At 42.1% G+C, this 21680-nt stretch overlaps 2 protein-coding genes across 3 annotated transcripts; both read right to left on the bottom strand.

Annotated features, from left to right (window-relative positions):
- Nucleotides 1-5226: 5226 nt before the first annotated feature.
- On the bottom strand, nt 5227-6983 carry rpl22l1 (ribosomal protein L22-like 1). The gene is made up of 4 exons (XM_083995775.1): nt 6883-6983; nt 5853-5966; nt 5537-5658; nt 5227-5420 (listed from the first exon to the last, which is right to left on the bottom strand). Exons 1-4 carry the CDS (start codon nt 6889-6891, stop codon nt 5273-5275), a joined length of 393 nt encoding a protein of 130 aa, XP_083851901.1. The 5' UTR covers nt 6892-6983; the 3' UTR covers nt 5227-5272.
- Nucleotides 6984-9423: 2440 nt separating this feature from the next.
- On the bottom strand, nt 9424-14930 carry eif5a (eukaryotic translation initiation factor 5A). 2 transcript variants are annotated; one of them, XM_083995546.1, is made up of 5 exons: nt 14864-14930; nt 12991-13178; nt 12394-12498; nt 10147-10278; nt 9424-9766 (listed from the first exon to the last, which is right to left on the bottom strand). In XM_083995546.1, the coding sequence occupies exons 2-5, from the start codon at nt 13156-13158 to the stop codon at nt 9701-9703; spliced, it is 471 nt and encodes a 156-aa protein (XP_083851672.1). In that variant the 5' UTR covers nt 13159-13178; nt 14864-14930; the 3' UTR covers nt 9424-9700. The 2 variants fall into 2 exon arrangements, with proteins under 2 accessions (XP_083851672.1, XP_083851673.1); XM_083995547.1 differs by having other exon boundaries at nt 14776-14874.
- Nucleotides 14931-21680: the final 6750 nt, after the last annotated feature.

Below are 21680 nucleotides of genomic sequence, written 5' to 3'. Positions count from 1 at the left end.
CTCAGGAAACATGTGATGGCCTGGTGTCATTTTTCATTGATTAAAACACCAAACATGAATTTCCATTTAATTAATAAGTGAAATCTCGGTATGAACAAATAAACTAAAAGCATCCGTGTCAGCACATCTCTCTGATACCAGGCCTGAGCCCAGTTTAGCTGTGAGCCAGCAGGTGATGGAGGGATCATAGCATCAGCTGTTCTCCTCACTCACTAGAGCGAGACTCCTTCTCTGAAACATTAATGAAGACCCAGGCTCCACTTTCACAACGGAAAGGTACAACTAAGGAAGCTAAACCTGGACCACATTAAGACCTGAATCATGTCCTAAATCTGAAATGACTGTTTCACATGAAAATACTGAGACTGAGATCAATACCTGAACCCAGGTCAGTACCAGATGAACATCAACAGGTTGGACTGAAGGGAGGGAGGATACAGACTGTCTGGCCTGTAATTGCTGATTAAAAAAAACATGCAGTCTAAAGACACACACCTGAGCAGACAGGTAACAACACTCACTGGCTGTGTCTCCTGAGGTCCAGAACGTCCACAAGTCCCCGTCCTCTGTAGACCTGCAGGAAATGGTGAGGAGAGAGGACGGCAGCGTTAATCAGACCTGACACCATGTGACCAGACCCATGAAATATTCAACACCTGGGACTGGGCTGTGTGTGTGTGTGTGTGTGTGTGTGTGTGTGTGTGTGTGTGTGTGTGTGTGTGTGTGTGTGTGTGTGTGTGTGTGTGTGTGTAGTGGTCATCAGTCATGCGGTGGTGGAGGACAGGATAGCTGCTGTGACGGGGTGTGTGAGATCATTTTAAGCTGCAGCAGGTGACTGACTGTATGCAAAGGTGGGAACTGGCCAGGTGTGTGTGTGTGTGTGTAGCTTTCAGAACTCTACAGGAGAAGTTTTCTCTCAGCTTGTAAACTGGCATGTAGCTCAGACAGAATTCCAACTCGAAGTCCACTTCAAGGCCGTAATTACCATATACATTGGGGGGGACATATCCCCCCCACCCCCACAAATATTTGGATATGCTCAAAATGCCCCTAATAAAAAAATAAAAAAAGTATCCCATGTGTTAGCGAATGTACGTATATATACAGTATATATATAGAAAGAGAGAGATTTGGTCCCCCCCAAATGTTGACTCCATGGTTACGGCCTTGGTCCACTTACTTGCTTTTTGCTTTTTGCAAGAGCTATCAGCTGCATTGTCGTCTAAATTATTGGGTGGAGTTTAGTCAGTTGCCGTGGAGATGGATCTGTTGACATGCCAACTCGGCAGCTGCTAAAATTCCATGCAAAGCTTTTTCCAAACTCCTTCTCCATGTTGGTTTGTTTACGGGAACAGAACTGGCATCAATCAACAAATGATTCACACTGTGATGGGAAGATTTCACTTTTAAACTGTAAATCTGATGATGATCATTCCTCCTTCACTGACTTTTCTTTTTATAGACAACTGTCTTTTATAAATATTTCTATGTAGGCCTATTCAATGAAACTTGATGCACATTCTATAGCGTGCTGGCTGTGTGTGCTGCATTAATGTGCAGGTAATCTGATACAAAGAGTCAGTTTACAGCGTTACCTGCAGACATGGTTTCACACTGGGTAGACTCTCTCACACTCACACACACACACACACACACACACACACACACACACACACACACACACACACACACACACACACACACACACACACACACACACACACACACCAGTGTATTTCAGTGTTTATTTATCATAAGTCTGCCATGGGTTTGACAGGCAGTCATCTTGTATCTATACGCTGCTGGGAACAGCCAAATATTCTGATTGGCTGATGATTAATCAGTCCAACATCACCTCAAACATGGAGGCAGTGAGAGAAGAAAGAAGTTGAACCATTCCTTTGGTGAAAAGCTGTGTTCCACTGTGTCACAGCATTTCATAGATTAAAATCAGCCAACTTAAAGAACAGGAATAAAGAATTTTGCTTTTTTTTTAATGTTTTGTAATGTGAAGGGAGGCAATGCAAGTAAGAATTGCATTGCATGTTTTTTTTAAGGCAAGGCAAGGCAAGGCAATTTTATTTGTTCTGTTTGTCTCAAAGGGCTTAACATGGCATCATAACAACATCCTCTGGCCTTAGACCCTCACATCCACTGAGGAAAAACTCCAGGAAAACCGTTTAACATCTATGAAAATAAACATCTTGAAATCTTGAATGATGCAAAATGCTCTCACTATCTCTGATATTTGGGAAACGCTCCCAGTCGGTGTTGTTGTTTTGGTTTTTTGTAGTTATTTTATTTAGATGCTGTGACTTGGAAAACACCTGAAATCCCAACGAAAGAGAAGTGAAATTACAGTAAATCTTTTACCTTGTTTAAATAAAGTGGAAAAACACAACGGCTTTTCCAACTTTCCCTCCAGATGTGGAGACTGTAACAAATCATCACATCCAAGAACAAAATTACTACGAGGTTGAATTCATCAGTTCTCTTGGATCACCTGCCGAGCTTCTCCTGAGTCCTGCCAAAGTAAAAGCCAACGCAACAGACAACCACAACAGGTCAGGATTGGTAGAGAAAGGTTTTCTTAAATCAGAGTATGAGGGCTAATAATCTATAAATATACAGATATATTTATTATTCAAGAAGCTGAACATTAGATTATTTTTGAGTGGAGGGAATGTTAAAGAAAAAACTGTTAAAGTAAGAGCTGGAGGAAAACAACTGTTAACACCAGCCTCCACATGTTGTAGCTTTAGTGAAGATGCTACAACAGACAGCTGCAGTCTGAACCAGTATGAAGACAGGAGGCGCCACTGACTGCAGAGCTGAAGGTGGATGCATTCCTGAGGGTACGCACTTTATACACAACAGATGAGTGGATGGGAGTGGATCCAGACACACACACACACACACTGAGAAGAATCAGGGGCAAAGCAAAACATAATTTTCTGTTTAAGAGAATAAAGGTTTTCATGGCAGCCTGAGGCATAAAAGGATGGAAGTGGATGGAAGTGGACAGCACGGCCTCATGTGTGAGAGGAAAGAGATTCTTCAACTGTTGATGATGATGAGGTTTTAGGGTTTCTTTAATTCTCCAATTCTGCTTAAATGTGCCAGGCTTTCAACATATGATATATATATTCATGTAGGAACGATCATTTCCACACTATAGACATAATGCCGTTTCACATAAAACTACAGCTCCCATGAGGATTCGACTGATAGCCAGTTAAGATTCATTGGATTTGAGGGAAGTTCATCTGACTTGTGACATCCAGAAACAATCTGTATGTTGGAATGGTGGTGTAGGTATTTTTTACTGATCTGGATTCAGGATCAAATCAACCTGTTTGTTCTGATTGTACATACCAACACAGCTGTGTGTCTCTGGAAGTTTAAAGGATCATTCAAATTATGTTTTCAGGGTTATCATTCAGAGCTCCAGACTAAACTTTTAGTAGGATCACAGTGACCCCTAACTAAACATTTTAGGAGTGCAAGCAGAAAGTTCAGGGGGATAAATCAACTTGCAAAGCAAATTCACATTTCCTTTTCATTAATGATCCTGACACACATTGTGCCTGTCACCTGTTATGACAGATACCAGATTCTCTGAGTTGCCCCTTCCATGTTTCACCAGTGATGGGGGAAAACAAGGCAAATTTACTGGTTGCACATGTAAAAAATTAAAAATGTACTTGGACTGTCTTAAATTTTGGAGCCCTGTCATTATAAATTGGAGGTGAGATATTAAAAATGGCACATTTAGGAGGCTGGGGTGTTATTGTCTCTGGGTATGACAGTCTGAGTTTTCACTGTGGACTGAACTGAAAAATTACATCAGACTGAAAATAAGTCAAAGGAAACCAGTGTCACTGTATGTGCGCTGTCTGTAAATGATAAATGTGACTTATGCAGTCATCACACGTGCTTCAGCTTCTGTCCAGCTGCATCGGTTTGGTCTGACCACTCTTCGTCTTAGTACTGTATGATGATCTGACAAGTGTGTACCGCCGCCTAGTGGAGGCTTAGTGTGCTGCTCCACAGCCTCCAGGGCCACGGAGCAGCACATCAGCACCTGCTGCATGGGCACACACATACTCATCAGTTCATTAGTAATACCTTATTACATCTAATACAGTCTATAATAACAATCCACTAATTACTGCTCAGTAGTCCAGCTTTTGTTGAAACTGGAAGTGAACATGTTGGTGATGCTGAATAACATCAATTTGTGATTGGTTCACTGCTAAACAGCAGCATCTAATCAGATGCAACCTACAATATTTATATGTAAGACCCAAACAAAAACATTTTTGAACTTTTGGAAAAAATGATCGCAACAAATCAAGATAAGGTGGAAATGCATAACAAGAAATGGGAAAAACTTACTTTTGAGTAAATGTATAGGTACTAAGTAGTACTGTTAATTTAATTTTAGTAGTTTCACCAAAGTCCTTCTAGGACTTCTATAATATAGAACGTCTCTGGTTTCACATCCTTTTTTTGTTGTTTGTTCTTTTGTTTTGTTTTATTGTTCCTGTTTTTGTTGTGTTGTTAGGTTTGCTCTGTCGTTTGTTCGTCTTGTCGGTTTATACATTGTATATGCCTGTTCCCATTAAAAAAAAAACAAGATGCAACCTAAAGAAACAGGTGTAAATAATGATCATACCAACACTGATCGACCAGCAGCCATAATCCCTTTAGTTTTATGAGTAGGTTTTAAGAGTCGGTGTAAGCTATTTTTAGAACAGTGGAGCAGAGCTGCGACTTGGGATTTCTTGGTTTCCCTCATCAAACTCATCAAATACACAATCCAACAACTCCAAAACGCTCTGGTGGACAAGTTGTGACCTGCACATTCACCACGCTATGAGATAATAACAGACAGAGTTGTTTTAGAGGCAAATTCATGCAAATAGCATGGTGAATGTGCAGGTCACAACTTGTCCACCAGAGCGTTTTGGAGTTGTTGGATTGTGTATTTGATGAGGGAAACCAAGAAATTCCATTAGCCTCCGTAGCGTAGCTCTGGGCAGCTCACGGCTCTGCTCCGCCGTTCTAAAAATAGCTTGCACCGATAATGAAAGGTAACAAAACTACTTCAAAAAATATAGGAATTATGGCAATTGCCAAAATGTTGAACTATCCCTTTAAGATGTTAGAGCTGTGCCTCCTTCTGATGCAGATGTGAGAGAACAAAAACACAGAACAGAGAAGTATTTTTTCCACATTTATTGTCCTCTCTCTCTCCAGCTGAGGCCGTTTACTCGTCGTCGGCCTCCGACTCCTCGTCGTCCTGACTGATCTGGAAGTAACGCAGCTCGTACGTCTCCTTGTCCGACGCCACCACTCTGAGCCAGTCACGCAGGTTGTTCTTCTTCAGGTACTTCTTTGTCAAGTACTTCAGATACCTGGTGGGGAGAGGGGGGCGTTTTTATTCACAGTATTGTTTTAAGTGGGAAAAAAAGAAGTATTTCACACCAACACTGTGTGGTAGTCACTGGAGCTCCAGCAGGTCTCGTCTCACCTCTTGGAGAACTGCTTCTCAGACGTGACGTTGATCTTGTTCTTCATGCGGCCGACCTGGACGACGTTACCCAGATTCCCCGTCTTTCCATTGACCTTGATCCTCTCTTTGAGGAAGATTTCCTATTGAACAAAGCACAGTGATGCACTAGGGAAGGGAACCCTAGTAAATTTGGAGCTAGGGAAGGGAGCCCTAGTCCAGACGCAGGGTTAGCTGCTTGCAAAGACCACCACATTTACTGTTCCTTCAATTTCTTAAGATACAGACAATAGATACAGGTTTGTTCATTCCTGACTGTAAGGTCTTCCCAACTTACAAAGTTTGCAGAGTCCAGGATCCCGTCCTCCACAGGGTGGGTCAGGTCCAAGGTGAACTTCCATGCAGCTCCCTTCTTGGCTCTCTTGCCAACAGTTGGCCTCTTCGGTTTTATCTGTGATGTCAAACACCAGCATTAGGCTCATAATAGACCATCTGAGCACGACAGCGCTTTCTACTGGTAACCAACAAGACATCTCTACTTCAAATGTTCCCATAGTGATTAATTACCACCAAACTGCAGATCTAATTACTCACACCATCTTTTCTAATTCATTTCTTTATTAACTGGTTTTCTTGATTGATTTGCAATTTCATTAGTCCTAGTCTATTCTGTAAAACAATTTCTATTCTTGTTTTAAAAACCAAAGCTGTTTCTAAAACAAACTTCAATTCAATTAACTAAGTTATCAACAGCCACGAGAAAATAAGTAACACAAACAAAAAATATATTTTCTCATTCTGGCCTAAACTTGTGCTGATTAGTAACCGTTTAGCAAAAAGTAGCAAATAATTATGTTTATCTAACTACCAAAAGAGCAAATTGTAATGAGGCAAATTTTTTGATATTCATGAACTAATTGGGGCAAAATATCATTACGTCACTTAAACCTGAGTTCAGCAATGTAAGCAACACTTAGTGCTGACATCTGCTTATAAAGTGTAAATTATGATTAAAAGGTTGTGGAGTTGAGCCGAATTAACCCACACATCTTAAACTGTATAGAGTCTGCCAGCAAAGAGCGCAGATTACACTCCAGTAACAGATATCCAATGGTTTCATGTAAAACACATTTTATTTCAATGGACTTCAGTCTCCGCTCTGTCAAATGAATGGGACACGTGTTAGCAGACGTCGGGGCCGGTACGAGTTAACGCTAAAACTCCACAAAGTTAAGCTAAATTCACACCCACATTTGTGCGAGTGTGTATTTTCTTCAGAGCTGTAGCCGAGCAGAGCGGGAAAACAACGAAAACTGGCGAAAATAACGTTAAATCCAGTAAACTCCGGGGCCGCAGCCTGAACTCACCGGCGCCATGTTAGGAGATCGGACGGGAAAGGAAGCAGCGGAGGTGACGCAGCGGTGACGTAGCCCGCGCTGCCTGGGACGCCCTTACCATATATGGTAATGCCAGTGTCAACGGTAGGAATAAACATTTCCACACATGAATCTGGGAAAATGGCTCGACTTTACGAGCTGCTGTGCACTCCGGCGGCTCCTCATGCCTCTTGTCTGACTCTGAGATACATCATTCAGCTGTGTGATATCTGCTTTTAGTGTCATGAAGCGCTGACATTGTAGACTGAACCGGTTTTCTGCTCCGGTTGGTCTGAAAACAAAAGACAAGTCGGGCCTGTTGTTGTTTCAGCAGCTGTCTGTGTAGGATAATGCAAGTCCTAAGGTCAACTATAGCTCAAACACACCCTGATAATAAACCTGCTGAGCTTGGTTAATCATTGGCCCCCCCTGCTCTGCTCTGGACCTCAGCTCATTCATCTGAGTCTCTATGACCACACACACTAACTAAATAAAACAAAATCCTCCTTATGAGTCAGAGGAACCACAACAGGTCTGATACACATGCATCCTTGTTTCCATTGTGCTGCCAGTGTGCACATGCAGGAGTGTATGATTCATCCAGTCAGAGCGGTTGAGGCAGGGTGTGTCTCTGTCACTCCTCCGCTGCCACGGCTTCAAGTACAGACACAGCTGAAGATGCTGCTGCTGCTGGAGCAGGAGGGAAGACTGAAACAGAAAGTGTGCAGCATCCATTTTATAACTCCAGAGGTTTACCATCATCCCCATCTGGACACATCTCTATACTTCTATATAACACACAGCAGTTTTTTTTGAATTATAATTAAATCTTCCCTATAATAATAATACATGTCCATAATAATAGCCTACATGTGCTGTCAATATGAACAAATACAACAAATACTGTATTGTGCAGTTGATTCTCAGGTTCCTTTTATTTTTTTCCTTTTCAGCAGTTTCGGCCAAGTCACTTCTATTAGTTTGAAATATTTTTCTCACACACACGCGCACGCACACACACTTGTTTCAGTGGGAAGTCAGCATTCACTGTCTTGACCAGGCTAGATTATTGTTACAATACATTCTGTAAACTATGCATGACCGTTTGTGATGCTGCTGTTTTCTCCTACACACAATGTGCATGTGGTCATTTTTTCCCCCACACACATGCAGCCTTCATTAACAGGCACCAGTCTGACACAGTCTGCAGGGGGTCAGTGAGGCAGCTGAGCAACACTGGTGGGAGGAAATAAAAGCTGCACAGGGTCCAATGGGGTTTAGGTTTTATTTCCCTTGTATATATGTTTATTTCATTTCAGGAGTGTGGCAGGATGTTGGTCTGTCTTTAACTGAAGCTTGAAAAAAAAAAAAAAGGTGCATTTGAATTTCAGGTGCTGTTTTTAAACCAGTAAAACACAGGAAGATGTGAAAATGCAGTGAATGAGGCCTTCTGCTGCCCCCGGGGGCATGACTGTTGGACCCACTCCACTGGAACTTTAATATTTTGAGCAGCGTGTTCACCCACACCACTGTCATCTCTTGACGTACAGGTGCTGAAGACCTGAGTTTAATGTTTTGGTTCTAGAAATCAGTTTGAGGTTTTGAGTTCATATATTTCAGAACTTTTTTTTTTTTGGAGATAACCGAATGACCAGGTTTTTACTTTGGAAACAAAAGCAGACAGACAGACATAGTTTGCAGTTTTTGTCCATTTGTTTCATCGTTTTATTTTTGCCATCTCCAGTCAGGTGATAAAGGCCTCGAGTGAACAAAAAGTTTGCAACTCTACCACCCTCCCCAACCCGATTGAGTCCCTCAAAAGAACCACACACCTCACTGCAAACCGCCTCCCACATGTCGGAGGCCCCCACGCCGCTTACACACTCACGCCTCTCAAAACAAAACAAAAAAAATAAAAATCACACTCCTTTTGTATTGGGGGATGGCCAGGGCCGCGGGGCGAAGCCGCCGCCGCCCTGGTGAGCGAGGTGTGAGCGCACAGACCCTCACGCCCCTCAAACTTCTACACAGACAAGAGATTGGCATCACGAGGGTAAATCACTGAAGTTTGTTTCTGTTCTTGGGGGTTAGGGGGAAGAAGAGAAAAAAAAAAAGACTTCTCTTTTCTTGGTTTTAGAGCTTTGACATGCTGGGGTGGACCTCAAGTGCTCTTAAGTGCTAGCCACCACCAATCCCAGCGATTAGGGGGGAAGAGGACCTTGTTCTGCCCAATCCACTCAGGAACCAGAGCAGAGGCCATGCTGGAAAGCTGTATGGCTGCTAGAGGGACAACCTAAACCACAATTTAGTATCTACAGGGGTAACCCTCCCTCCCGCTGCGTTAACAACTCAAAAACTGCCACCCTCCCCAACCCGCTCCCTCTAAAAGGCTTTAGACCTGCTATATTCAATCTAAAGAATATAAAAAAATAATTATACAAAAGCTGAATCCCGTTGTTATTTAAACATTCAGGAATGTGAGTGGCAAAACCAACACGTTGAAGGCAAAAATAAGCAGGAATGAGCAACTGATCATTATTTTTGAAGTTGTTTTATATAAAGTAGATTGTTACCAAACAAAACCTCAGTGATCAGGCAGAGGACCACGCAGCGGACTGCAGTGGAACATTCCCAACAGCAATGGAAAAGAGAAACAAGAAGGGGAGAAAATAAAAGATCAATGATGAGAAATCACAACAGAATGATTGAGGTTGTCTGTGAAGGCCGACGCTTTGGTGACAGAACCAATGAGAATGCAAGAGACTGGTTGTGGGTGGTGCTTGTTGCCTGGGCAGCAAAGTCCGTCTCCCTATTTGCTGGCCAAGACCTTGGTGGCGACAGCACATTCCTCCCCCATGGCAGAAATCACGGTGACCTGCGGAGAGAGAGAGCGCACAACGTGTTCGAGTCAATCATCTGAAACTTTACACATGCAGATCACACTCCTCACATTTTCCCTGCAGGGAAACTTTCTGCTCTAATTCAGGACTCTGCATCCTGGTCACTGGAGTCCCACTCAACATTCACGGATAAATGACATCAGCTACTGCCTCATCAACATGACATTTATGTTTCTGTCCAGAATAAGCTTTGTTTACATCTCCTGGTTTTGGGGCATCAAACATAAACCTTCAGTCTAAGATCTGGACTCATCCTTAAGCTCTGTGACCTTCAGCTGAATCTCCTCTTCAGTAATACCCACAAATATATTCAGAGCTGGGGGGGGGGTTAGAAGCACCAAACTTTTACACTCACCATGAATTCATCACCCGCGTCAAACTTGGCCTCAATTTCCTTGCCGACTTCGTTTTCAGGGACACGCAGGTCCTCCCTGATGTCACCGTTGTCGCTCATCAAAGACATGTAGCTATCGTTGATGTTAACCAGCTGGAGGAGGAGAGACAGACACAGGGAGTCAGTCAAACACATTCATCTACACCACAACACACACATTTTAATATTTTACTACATGACAAATGAGTTCATTTCTCTGCATTAACCAACTCTCCAACTGATGATGGAGCAAGAATGACGACATTCTGACCACAACTGCAGCAACAGAGTCAAAGCTGGTGCAGCAGGCTGTGGGGGTTAATGTGGAGGGTCAGGTGCTTTAACTGTTAGTGATGGTGACAAGTTGTGAAAGTTGGTTCAAATGCAGCCTGAGGAAGACCTGACGAGAACCTCAAACAACCTCTACATCTTAAAGTCTGACCTTTAAGTAGACAAAGATCATTACCACTGCACTGTTAGATTCTGTTTGAGGTCAACACTGATTTCATTCAGCTCTGTACAAAGGTTCAGAGGAGTGGATGCCACTCAGTGGGGGCTAAACTGCTGCAGCAGCTTGTCGTTTTATTGACACCAAACAAACAATCTCAGTGTCACCTGCATCAGCTGTTTTCACAAAACAATTTAGAAATTGCCCATTTCCTGATTCTTAGCTACTTTGTGCAACATCACTTGTTTCCTATAGAAAGAACCTGGGAGAGAGCGGCTAGAGGAAGGAAGAGACACATTCATCCTGACTGAACGTGTGCAGGTCTCATTTCTGTGGTTCAATCATTGAAGTCCAACAGACAGCGTGACTGGTGTGAAGTACACAGCTGTCACCTGACATTACCCAGCCATCAACTAGTACCAACATGGCAGTTAATCACTATCAGACTTGTCAACATTGACCTGCTGTTCCTTGTTAGTTTGGTTTAATCTCCTGAAAACTCAAATATTCACTTCAATAACTATGAGCCAAAGTATTCACCAGTATCATGAACCAGGCAGATAAATACAGTGTTGTCTAGCAGTGTAGTGATGGTGAAGCCTGGGTTGTGGTCAGTTCCCACATTGTCTGTAGTCATTTTGTCCATAAGAAGCCAAGGACAACAAATCCAGAGTATTTACATAAAACTAGTCCAAATCATGAATAAAGCCATAAAGTCCATTAAAGACAGGTGAGGAGAAGCACTTGGAGGAAACACAGCCGTCAGCCTCCAGCTGCAGGGCCTCAGGTATGTTGGGCTTTTCATGCACTGGCAACAAAACCAGACCATCCACAGACTTTGTGTTGAGCTTTCAGGCTGGGATGGTCAGATATGCAGAGGAGAGAGGACTGCACCTGCTGACTCGTCACTTTCTCCTCCCTGGCAGGTAGCGCGAGCCCAGCCAACGGCCCGTCAATCACTCAGACTGCACCGTTAGTAATGATACCAAGCAACTAGATCCCTCCTTTTAACCTGTGACGCTGCTGCACACAGCTCCATGGTGATGTACAGTCACTGTGATCTGTTGCTGTGGCTCAAACTCACTAGTTTAGTTACTGTACTAATAGGAAACATCCAGTTCACTGTTGCTGTCCTCATGCTCAGTGCATTACATGTTGTTGTAGGTCAGAGGATGAGAGCAGACCCAGACTGAGTCTGATATGAACCATCTCCAGGAGAGAGACGGCGGTCCTCTGCTGCTGCACCTGCTGGCTCGGCGCTGATGGGCTGCTGCTACCAGAGCTGACAGGAGATCAGCTGACTCTCTCCTCTACTCTGTTATCCTTGTGGACAACCAGAAAGTGTGCCGTCTTTATGATCCGCCACTTCAGGCATCATACGTGCACTTACAGTTTAAACGAGTACAGTTGTTGTTACGGCACCTTCTGAGCAATATTTCTTGTTGTGCTCACATGCAGAGTCAAAATGATCATTTGACTCCATAATGAATGAATGAATGATAATGATCATTAACCACAAAACCTCTGACCATAAATGTCCATTTTAACTTTTGATGACAGTACAGAAAGTCCATGTCTATACGCCTTCAGCATGTTGATATGAGGTTTTCCAGCTGCTGGACTTTTGGCTCTGATCCCAACGTGTTGCCACCATTCCCACAGGACCCAGGTGACAGCGGTCGCGTGTTCTTTCTAATTGAGCTATGCATTCCTCCAGTTAACCGCTCTGACACTGGCGTGACAGAAATGTCCCGAGGTGTTTTGGGGGCTGCCTTGCATACCTGGTAGTCTATCCTCTTGATGGAGGGAACATCCATGTTGTGGGTGGAGGGGCACATATCTTCATACTTCTTGTTGGTGAAGATGTCGATTCCAACCAGGTTAACCTGCAGAGGAGAGGTCAAGTTTACAGAATGAGTCAGAAATCAGCACAGCAGAAATCACTACTGCTTTTATTCTCACAAAAGGAAAATGTTTTCCATCAGGCTAATGAGTCATAACATGAATTGTTGCATTTTACACCATCGCTTTAAATCACCTAATAAGTGATGACAGCTTTGAAATGTACAGCCAGATTCATCCATTTTTCCATTTATTGCAAATAAACTACACAGGAGAGTAAAGTACACGTGATGGTGATTCAAGATAAGGAGGCTACATTAAAGCCAACCCTTCAGACCTCGTGAATCAGACCTGTCTGAAATCTGAGATACTTATGGTCTGGGCTGAGCACCAGGTCTCTGCCAAGGGCCACATCTCTGACAGGAGTCAAGTTTTTCCCTCTTCCCAAGCTCCGTCTAAAAGCCCCACACTGCCAACTCCCATCTGCTCTCTGTTTAAAAGGAGCTGTTCAGTCATAGCGTCGAGGTGGTTCTTACCTTAGCATGCCCGTGCTTGCCGGTCTTGGAGGTGGACATCTCCACAATTTTGCAAGGACGTCCCTTCAGCACCACGTAGCCGTTCTTACGCAGAGCAGAGCACTGCATGGGGTAGGTGGCGGAGGCGCCAGACTCACCAGTCGTGAAGTCAAGATCGGGATCTGCCATGGTGCAATGGGTCTGGGGCACTGCAGAAAACACATAAACATGACATCACATTAAAACACCAGATTTTTTTTTAAATCAGCACCATTTATCACAATGACTCAGTTGAAAATGTAATGTTTTTACAAGTATATAATCTATTAATTTTAGCATTTTTTACTCAATTGAAAACCACTGATATTTAACTGTTACGACTCATTTTCAATTAAACTCAGCTGAATTTCAGAACATGCACTGTTGGTTTTGGCCTTTTCGCTCAACTGTGATTAGTACAGAAAAAAATTCATATGCAGTCCAACTGGTAAGACAGGTCTGTTCTAACTGCTCTTAAACTTTACAGGTAAGCCATTTACAGTAGTTTTTTTTAACCACCATAGCATGCAGCATGAGATACTTGTGCAGACTGCATCCCAGGGCAAAACACTAATCTCATTCAATATAATTAATCACATTCTGTGCTTTATTTAACATCGCAAGGAACCTCCAGTTTTTTGAGACATTGCCATGGAGTTGAAAGGGTTCAGGAGTTATCACGTAATGGCTCCACGAAAATATCCTCCCAAATTCTAAACGTGGCTAAAAACTGGTGTGTTAAATAACAGTTTGCCGGGCCTGTCCCGGGCTAAGCTCGGCACCGCAGCAGCAGCAGCCTGCCCTGGGCCCCACTGTGCGTTGCCTTTTTTTAATCGATATCGCGAGATCTCCGGGAAAAGTGGCATCATCGTGATGCGTTTCGCAGACGACTTCGGATCAGAAACAATAAAATAAAGCCCTTTAGGTGACAGCGAAATGAAGCAACACGGGAAAACGTCCCAGTCAAACACGCGGCTGAGCGGCTGCGCCACTGAGCTGTTCGTAAACAACAACTGAAAAAACGCCTTCAACTCGTATACGGCAATTACATGACAATAGACACCGCCTGCTAGGTGATTAAACATTAATTCAATGAGGGGGTTAAACCATGCGTGTTTTTGTTTTTTTAGAAACGGTATTAACATATTAGCAGCAGCTGTAATGAGTTAGCCGGCCTGTAGTTTACAAGTGCAACAGCGCCAGAGAGGCTACAAAGGCTTTAGACGATTACGTTGCCAATGGATTAGGTTATCTTCCGTTTTCCGTTAAAACTGATAGCATTACATTTCAATTATATTAAACTGGGTAAGCTCGTTATGCGGGGGGTTTACCGTCGGCCACCATACGCTGCCGTGTCTTTAACACCGAGTACCGTTATTCGAGCGTGTTAGCTAACGAGATGCTAACAGCGGCTGGTCGCGTTAACGCGTCCATTCAGCACCGTCCAAATAAAAGCTACAGATTCAAGTTTGGTCGACAACACCGGGCGTATCCGCCGCTAATGTACGTTTAACGACCGACATTAAGGCGTTAGGTCGGGTATAGGCAGCGGGATGGGGTAAAAAGCACACGTTAGCATGGAGAATGACAAGCCACTTCTACGGACCGCGCCGCTGCAGGCCGCATGTCCCTTTGATTCAGCCTGGTAACGTTAGCCCGTACACGGACACCCACACCCTGCTGCTGCCCTGCCGCCGAAAACAACCGCCGAGAAAATACAGAACCGCTTCGACGTCGTCCCGAACCTTGCTACGACTGTTTTAGTACCTCTTGACCCGTCGTGAGTTGACTTAAATTACAGTTTAGTCCACCGTTTATCCCCCTAAGGCAGAAACACGCGCCATGCCACACTTACCTTCCAAGAAAAAGAGGACCGAAAGTGCGCAGGCGCGGCCAACTTTACTGCAGCATCCGTAGAGGAAGGGGAGGGGGCACGAAGGAGGGGTGCGCGAGGGGGGGCGTTTATGTGTTCCGGTGGCGCTCTGGCAGAAAGGGATGCCAGGTCTGAGGCAAACCTGGCAACCCGAATCCCAAATAACTAGCGCAAGGAGAGTTCCAAGGCAGAAAGAAGGCTGGAATAAAGTGTTGCAGCAAGCACCTCAAAACCAACTTTATTTATTATGTACAAAACATCAAACACTGTGACTAGCTACATTACTTCACTACAGAAGGAAATATTATTTCAAAGTGCTATATTGAGATACAAAAGAATGAAAATATATGAAAATATGAAATATTATACTCTCTACTTCCAGTGGCACAAGTCAACTAGAGTCAGCCTCGCCTACTTAGTTAATGACAATAAACATAACCCAAGATTTCATTTTGACACTGCAAAATTGATTCAGAAGCAGTAATCTTAGCTGCTCACCTTTTACAGTCCAGAATCTGTTATCAAGTCAAGTCAAGGTTTATTTATATAGCCTAGCACCTTTAGCCAAGGTGCTTTACAATTAAAATAATTAGCCTACAATTACAGTTAAATACATCAGATAAAAGCCCAATAAAATATAGGAAACAATAAGAACTGTAATGATAAAACAATCAGTGTTAAAAGCCAGGGAGAAGAGGTGGGTTTTGAGTGGGGATTTAAAATGTTCTAAATTTGGAGCTGTTCTAATGGATAAGATGTAAAATCACTTCTGCTCCAGCTTATATAGACTCTGCAGAGTATTGTGCTGAGTCCAAGACACTTTCTCTGTCAACATACTGAGCGACTTTGTCTTGAACATTGTCTGAGCTGTTTGCTTCTAAACCCACAACTTGCCCTCTGGACATTCTACCAGCTTTTGAGCTGCATGTTCCTGCCGAGTAGGAATAATGATCTTCTGCTTTCTGTGGATTCAGACTCTTCCTGTGTGCTCCTTTTACTGGACCTTAGTGCACCTTTGGTACCTTCAATCATTTCTCTTTGATTGACTGGGAAATAAATCTCAGGCCAGTTGCCTTTGATTTTAGCACCTAACCACTACAATGACCTGGATGACACTCCTTACTGACAGTTTAGTCCACACTGCACCATGGACGAGATTCTTGTAAACCAAATCAATTTGTAGATCATTTTATTGATCCAATGATCATTATTTCACAATGGAGAAGTCACAACCCTAATATGTTTTAACTGATTATAAGAAGAGTTGCTTATTTACAATTTGATTAAGTGACGATAAAACCTCTGACTGTAGCTATATTGAACTAATGGATCATTTAGTGAATTAACATTTAAACGACTTTTAAATGTTGTAGATGGTAATTGTGTAGCTAACTTGAACTATATATGGCTGGGTAGTTCAATTAATCATAGATTTATAAAGTCACATTAAACCAAAGTTAAGTGAACCTATAGGCTACAAATAAGCTGTAACTGCAAATACACCTGTCTATTTTCTGCTGCTGCTGATACTGGTGTGTTAATGTGGTGCACTGAAAAAATGAATATTAAGAGAGTTTCCACAAAATCAGTGTTTTCAAGTGCATCAAAATTAATCTGCAGGTTTAACAGATGACTGTAAAATTATTGAACAAACACTTGGAAATCTTGAAGTGGATAAAGTGTAATGAAATAGATTTTCATTACAGGGGAAATTTTAAAATGACTGAATACTGGGATCAGAAAATGTAAAAGAAACACATTTTTCCTTCTTTCTTTATTCTGTCCATGTTCTAAGAGATGCTCAAAAGCAAGTCAAAGCATTTGTAGGCCTACAAAAAATGGTAAAATCATCCATGGTCACAACTTTACATTACCACCAAAGCCATCACCAACTCCACACTCACCAACTGTCTCACCAAAAATCAAATCATGCAAACAAACTCCTCCTACTGAGTAGTGGCAAATCAGACAATATCGTCCTTGACCTCCCATGTCCCGCACCAAGGCCACCCACAACTTCAGTCTCACTTTTGACCACTGAACTCTCTCTCCCTCCCCACACACCAAGGCTGTAACCATGGAGTCAACATTGGGGGGGAGCAAATCTCTCTCTTTCTATATAAATTCACACACAAAAAACACATGCGATTTTTATTGACTCACCTTCTCTGCTGCAGAAACGCTCATCCATGTGTTTACCACATCCAGACTGGACTAACAGCATCCTCTATGGTTCATCATCATAACTCCTCAATAAACTTCAATGCATCCAGAACTCTGCTCCTGAGACCACAACAACCCTGTCCTCCAAAACCTGGACTGGCTCCCCATTACTTACTGCACACAATTCAAAATCCTCCTCACACACAAAGCACTCAACAACCAGACCCCCTCGTCCCTCACACACTTCACCACACCCCCTCCTACCACCTCCACTCATCCACTGGAAATCTCCTTTCACTATCTGCACAGACCAAGCACTGAACCTGGGGGGCCAGAGCCTTCTCCACCACTGCCCCCTCCCTCTGAAACTCACTCCCCAAACCCATCCTAAGCTGCACACACCTCCCAACTTTCAAAACCCACCTCTTTAAATGAGCTTTTAATGTAGAAGTTTGTGTGATGTTTTATTCATTGTATTCTGCCTGTGTAAAGTGTCTTTTATTATTATTATAAAAGAAATCTTTCTATAATATAGTTTCTTCTTACCTGTTAGTCTTCTCCATGGGGTCTTAGTGGATGGAAAATGTTTTGAAAAACATATCAAACATCGTCAGGAATAGAAGTGATGTGCTTACCAACCATTCATCAACATGGACGCAGGTAAACAACATGTCGCCGTAAGAAAGAAAGTTCAATCAGTTGATTGAAACCAAGGTAAAAGAAATCAACACAACATAAAAGAGATACAGTCACGACTCTACACTGCAAACCCTCTCCAGCACCGTAGAAAAAAAGTTTTCATGCTGATGGAAAAGTCTCACATTTGATTCACTGGAATAGAAAGTATGATTTTACATATTTTCATTGGAACTGATAATTCAGTTTTGAAAGTGAAAGATAATTAGAAGGTATCTGTTATAACAAGATTCTTTTTTTCATAATAAAACAGACTAAAGAAACGGAAATTAGTTTGACTGATTTGTCAAACAAACCCAAACGACTGATCAGAGAAAATTAGATTTTTAAAGATATGAAGAAACCAAAGATTCCAAAACATCTGTGTCATTGTTCATAAAAAGAGTATGAGAGTGGGAGATGTCGGGTCATTTCAAGTCAGAGTTTTATTTATTTATTAAGTATTTTGGGGGCTTTATGCCTTTAATTGACAGGACAGTAGAGAGAAGGGAAATGGGGGGATGGAGAGAGGGGGAACGACATGCAGCAAAGGGCCGCCGGGGGAATCAAACCAGGACTGCTCCGGCGAGGTCTATAGCCCCTTTACTCAACCCATTGAGTTTTTACTTCTTCATGCAGTATGACTTCATGACTTCATTCATCGAAACCCTGGTGGTGCAGAGACAAAAGCATCCTGTGTTGACTTTATTAATGTTTTTGATTTATATGAATGATTTACCAATGGTCTGTATAGGCTACTGCCTCTTCTGTTTGCTGATGACACGTCTTGTTGCTTCACATAAGAATTTTACCACTCTGATTCAGATAGTAAATGACGAGCTATCATCAATTTCTAAATGGTTTCAGATGAACAACTAAATCAAACTAAACTAAATCAAATTTTATATTTTGTAACAAAAACAAAAGGTACATCAAGGAAAAAGCCAAAATATTCATAGACAATGTTGAAATAATTCAAGTTTCTTATAAAGTTAACATGGAAGTACCACATTGAATTTGTCTGTAAAAAGACTTTCAAGTCAATCGGTATTTTGAGTAGAATACGATCATTGGTAAATCGATTCTGTATTTTAACTTGTTATTACAGCTTAATTTATCCATATTGTGTATTGTAATTCTGTGTGGGCAGCTACATGTCCTACCTTTCTTAACAAGATTCTGTTCATTCAAAATACATTTTTGAGAATGGTTAGTTTTGCTACAAAAACAGAATCTTCTGTTCTTCTTTTTAGAAAATTTAATTTGTTATCAGTTTTCAATGTGAACATCTACCAAACGTGTGTGTTTATGTATAAGTATGTTTATCTCATGATTTGCCATTCAGTTTCCAGAATTTTTTTAGGTTTTCCTCAGACATCCATTCATATCAGACACAACACTCAAAGGACTTCTACCTTCCCTTTTGTCGGACTTCATACAATCAACGCACAGAGGACCATCCTTATGGAACAATCTATACATCACTAATATCCACACTGGCTTTGTTCAAAAAACAACTGAAAAAAATCATTCTTTAGTTAAGATTTGTAACACTTCTGGATCATTTGCACTTTTCATTTTTCATGTAAATTGTTTTTCTGTCTTTTCTTTCATTAATTCAGTATCTTTAATTATTCCGTGTTCATTTGTCTTTTTTTCTTTTCTATCTTTCATGTTATGAATTTCTGTATTATCTTCTTACTTTGAAGACCACTGCTTTATTTTCATAAGCCTTTATTAGCTTCCACCTCTCCTGCACAATGTTTAATTTCACTATTTTTATTGTTTACGCAGGTTATATAATGTGCAAATAAAATAATAATAATTAAAAAAAAATGAATGAGCACGAGTGTTGGGTGTTTGGATTGTGTCTCCTCCCGGTCGATGGTCCTGCGCCCTGTGGACGGCGGAGGTGAAGAAAGAGAGCAGCAGCTGCTGTTGCTGTACAAGGAGAGGACATTTATTGTACAATTTCCAACATCACAGATGTGTGTTACCAGATTGAGGTTGTCTTTTGACTGATTCCAGTGATTCAGACGAGGTGAAAACATACACCCACATGCATGTCAATCACCCGTGTGCACACCTGTTCATACACACTCAAACTCACACACACTCACACACACACACACACACACTCAAAGGCTGACAGCCATACATACGTTCACAGTCTTGATACGTACAAAAATTGAAATACAAATACAAATAATACCACAATAAAAACATTGTATTTTTTTTTTTTTTTTTTAGAAATTCTTATAGCTATGCTCTCTATTCTGTAGAAAGACAACTAAGCTTTAATAAGTGACCATTATTTTTTCGTCTTTCTCTAAAATGATCAGTAAGATATCATCATAACGAAAATTCTTACAGTATATATATATTCTTTTAATCTATGGTTTCTTAAACTGACCCTGCCTCCTGACCTTTATTCACAGGAAACATCCTGCACATAGAAAAGGCTTCAGCTGGCCTTAAAGCGGCATCGCTTACACCTGTCGCATCCTTTAAGATCAATGAACAATAAAAGATCAAGAAAAAGATGAACTGCTTGTCCTCTCCCGTAGCCCGACCACAACCTCTCACCATTTGTTAAAAATCAAAAATGGCATTAAATGACAGCGAGCCCTGTCCTGCTCTGGGTGTGAGCATCAAATGAAATGCCTAAAATAGAAACTGAATGGTCAATGTGTCCATCTGTCCAGTGTACATCTCGACGTTGAGGCCAAAACCTTCAATGTACAGCTCGGTGTTGGAGAGTTTGTCTCTCCAGTCAGACCGTCACTGTATTGCCTTAAACACACAACTCAGAACAAGTGATGACAGGTAAAACATGTATGTCACCATGCAAAAAAAAAGAAAAAAAGAAAGCACAACTAAATAAACACTGATGAACTACAGAGAAAAAAGAGCAAACCTGAAGCATTAACCCAAAAACAAAAGGTGTGTGTTAAGTCCTCGCTCGGCATGTTGGTCAGAACAAAACCTCCCATCTGAGAGAAGCTACAGAACGGACAGATCTACAGAGGGATGGCAAAATAAAAGAGCAAGACCGTTATTATTTTTTTCTTCGCCTGCCTCGCCAAGTCCGTCCTTAACATTAAAGTGAGTATTTACACAAGTGCAGTGCACACAGAACAGTAAAAGGTGGAGAGAACCGAGGGCAGCAAAAGTAAAAGCTTGCAGAAGTTTTGGCGACTACTCTAGAGCCAAGTTCCTCTGTGAGAAGTGACGTGGAGATTTCGTTATTGTGTTGCTGTTGCAGCAATAATACAATATCTACAACCTGCCTCCCCCTACCGCAGATACACCAGGACAACATAGCCACAGTAGCTCCGTCTGACACTGACTGCTTGTTTGCAGCATTTTTCTCTCTCCTAATGGGGAAGAGACACAGAAGGTGTTTCAGCAGCAGCAGCAGCAGCAGCAGCAGCACTTGAAACGAGTGTTCACACTGTGAGCAGCAGCGTCATCAAGTCGCTCCTCTCCCACAGAGAGAGGGAGACACATCTCAAGGTCAGTGCGTCTCTGCTGCCTCGGCTTCCCCTTTTTGCTTTGTGATGGAAAAAACATCTGACAAAGCAGAAGAGCCAGTCTGTCTAACGCTCCAGACGTCTGGAGATCTGTTGGTAGATTCAACATTTGGCGTGGGGCTCGGGGGCTGGGTCGGACGTTTCCCCTCGTCGAGCCGTCACGTTTTGGAATCGCTGCTGTTTTCAAACTGTTGAGGCATTTTGAGCTTTTTTTTGGTAAAGATCTCTGCCCAGACTGGAAATATCTGTTCTTAAGGTGCCTATACACTGTGCAATAACAATCCAGTTCACTGCATGTCACACTGTGTGAGATTAGTCTGATTAAAACCTGCGTCTGACTGTATCATATTGATTTTGAGGACACAGGTCAACAACTCAGATGATTCTTTTAAAAAGCAGCATCACTGTAAGCACCATGTGAACCGGCC

The sequence above is a fragment of the Trachurus trachurus genome, assembly GCF_905171665.1.
Source record: "Trachurus trachurus genome assembly, chromosome: 20".
Lineage (NCBI taxonomy): Eukaryota > Metazoa > Chordata > Actinopteri > Carangiformes > Carangidae > Trachurus > Trachurus trachurus.
The sequence above is the reverse complement of the archived record's forward strand: the minus strand, read 5'-3'. Positions and strand labels throughout refer to the sequence as shown.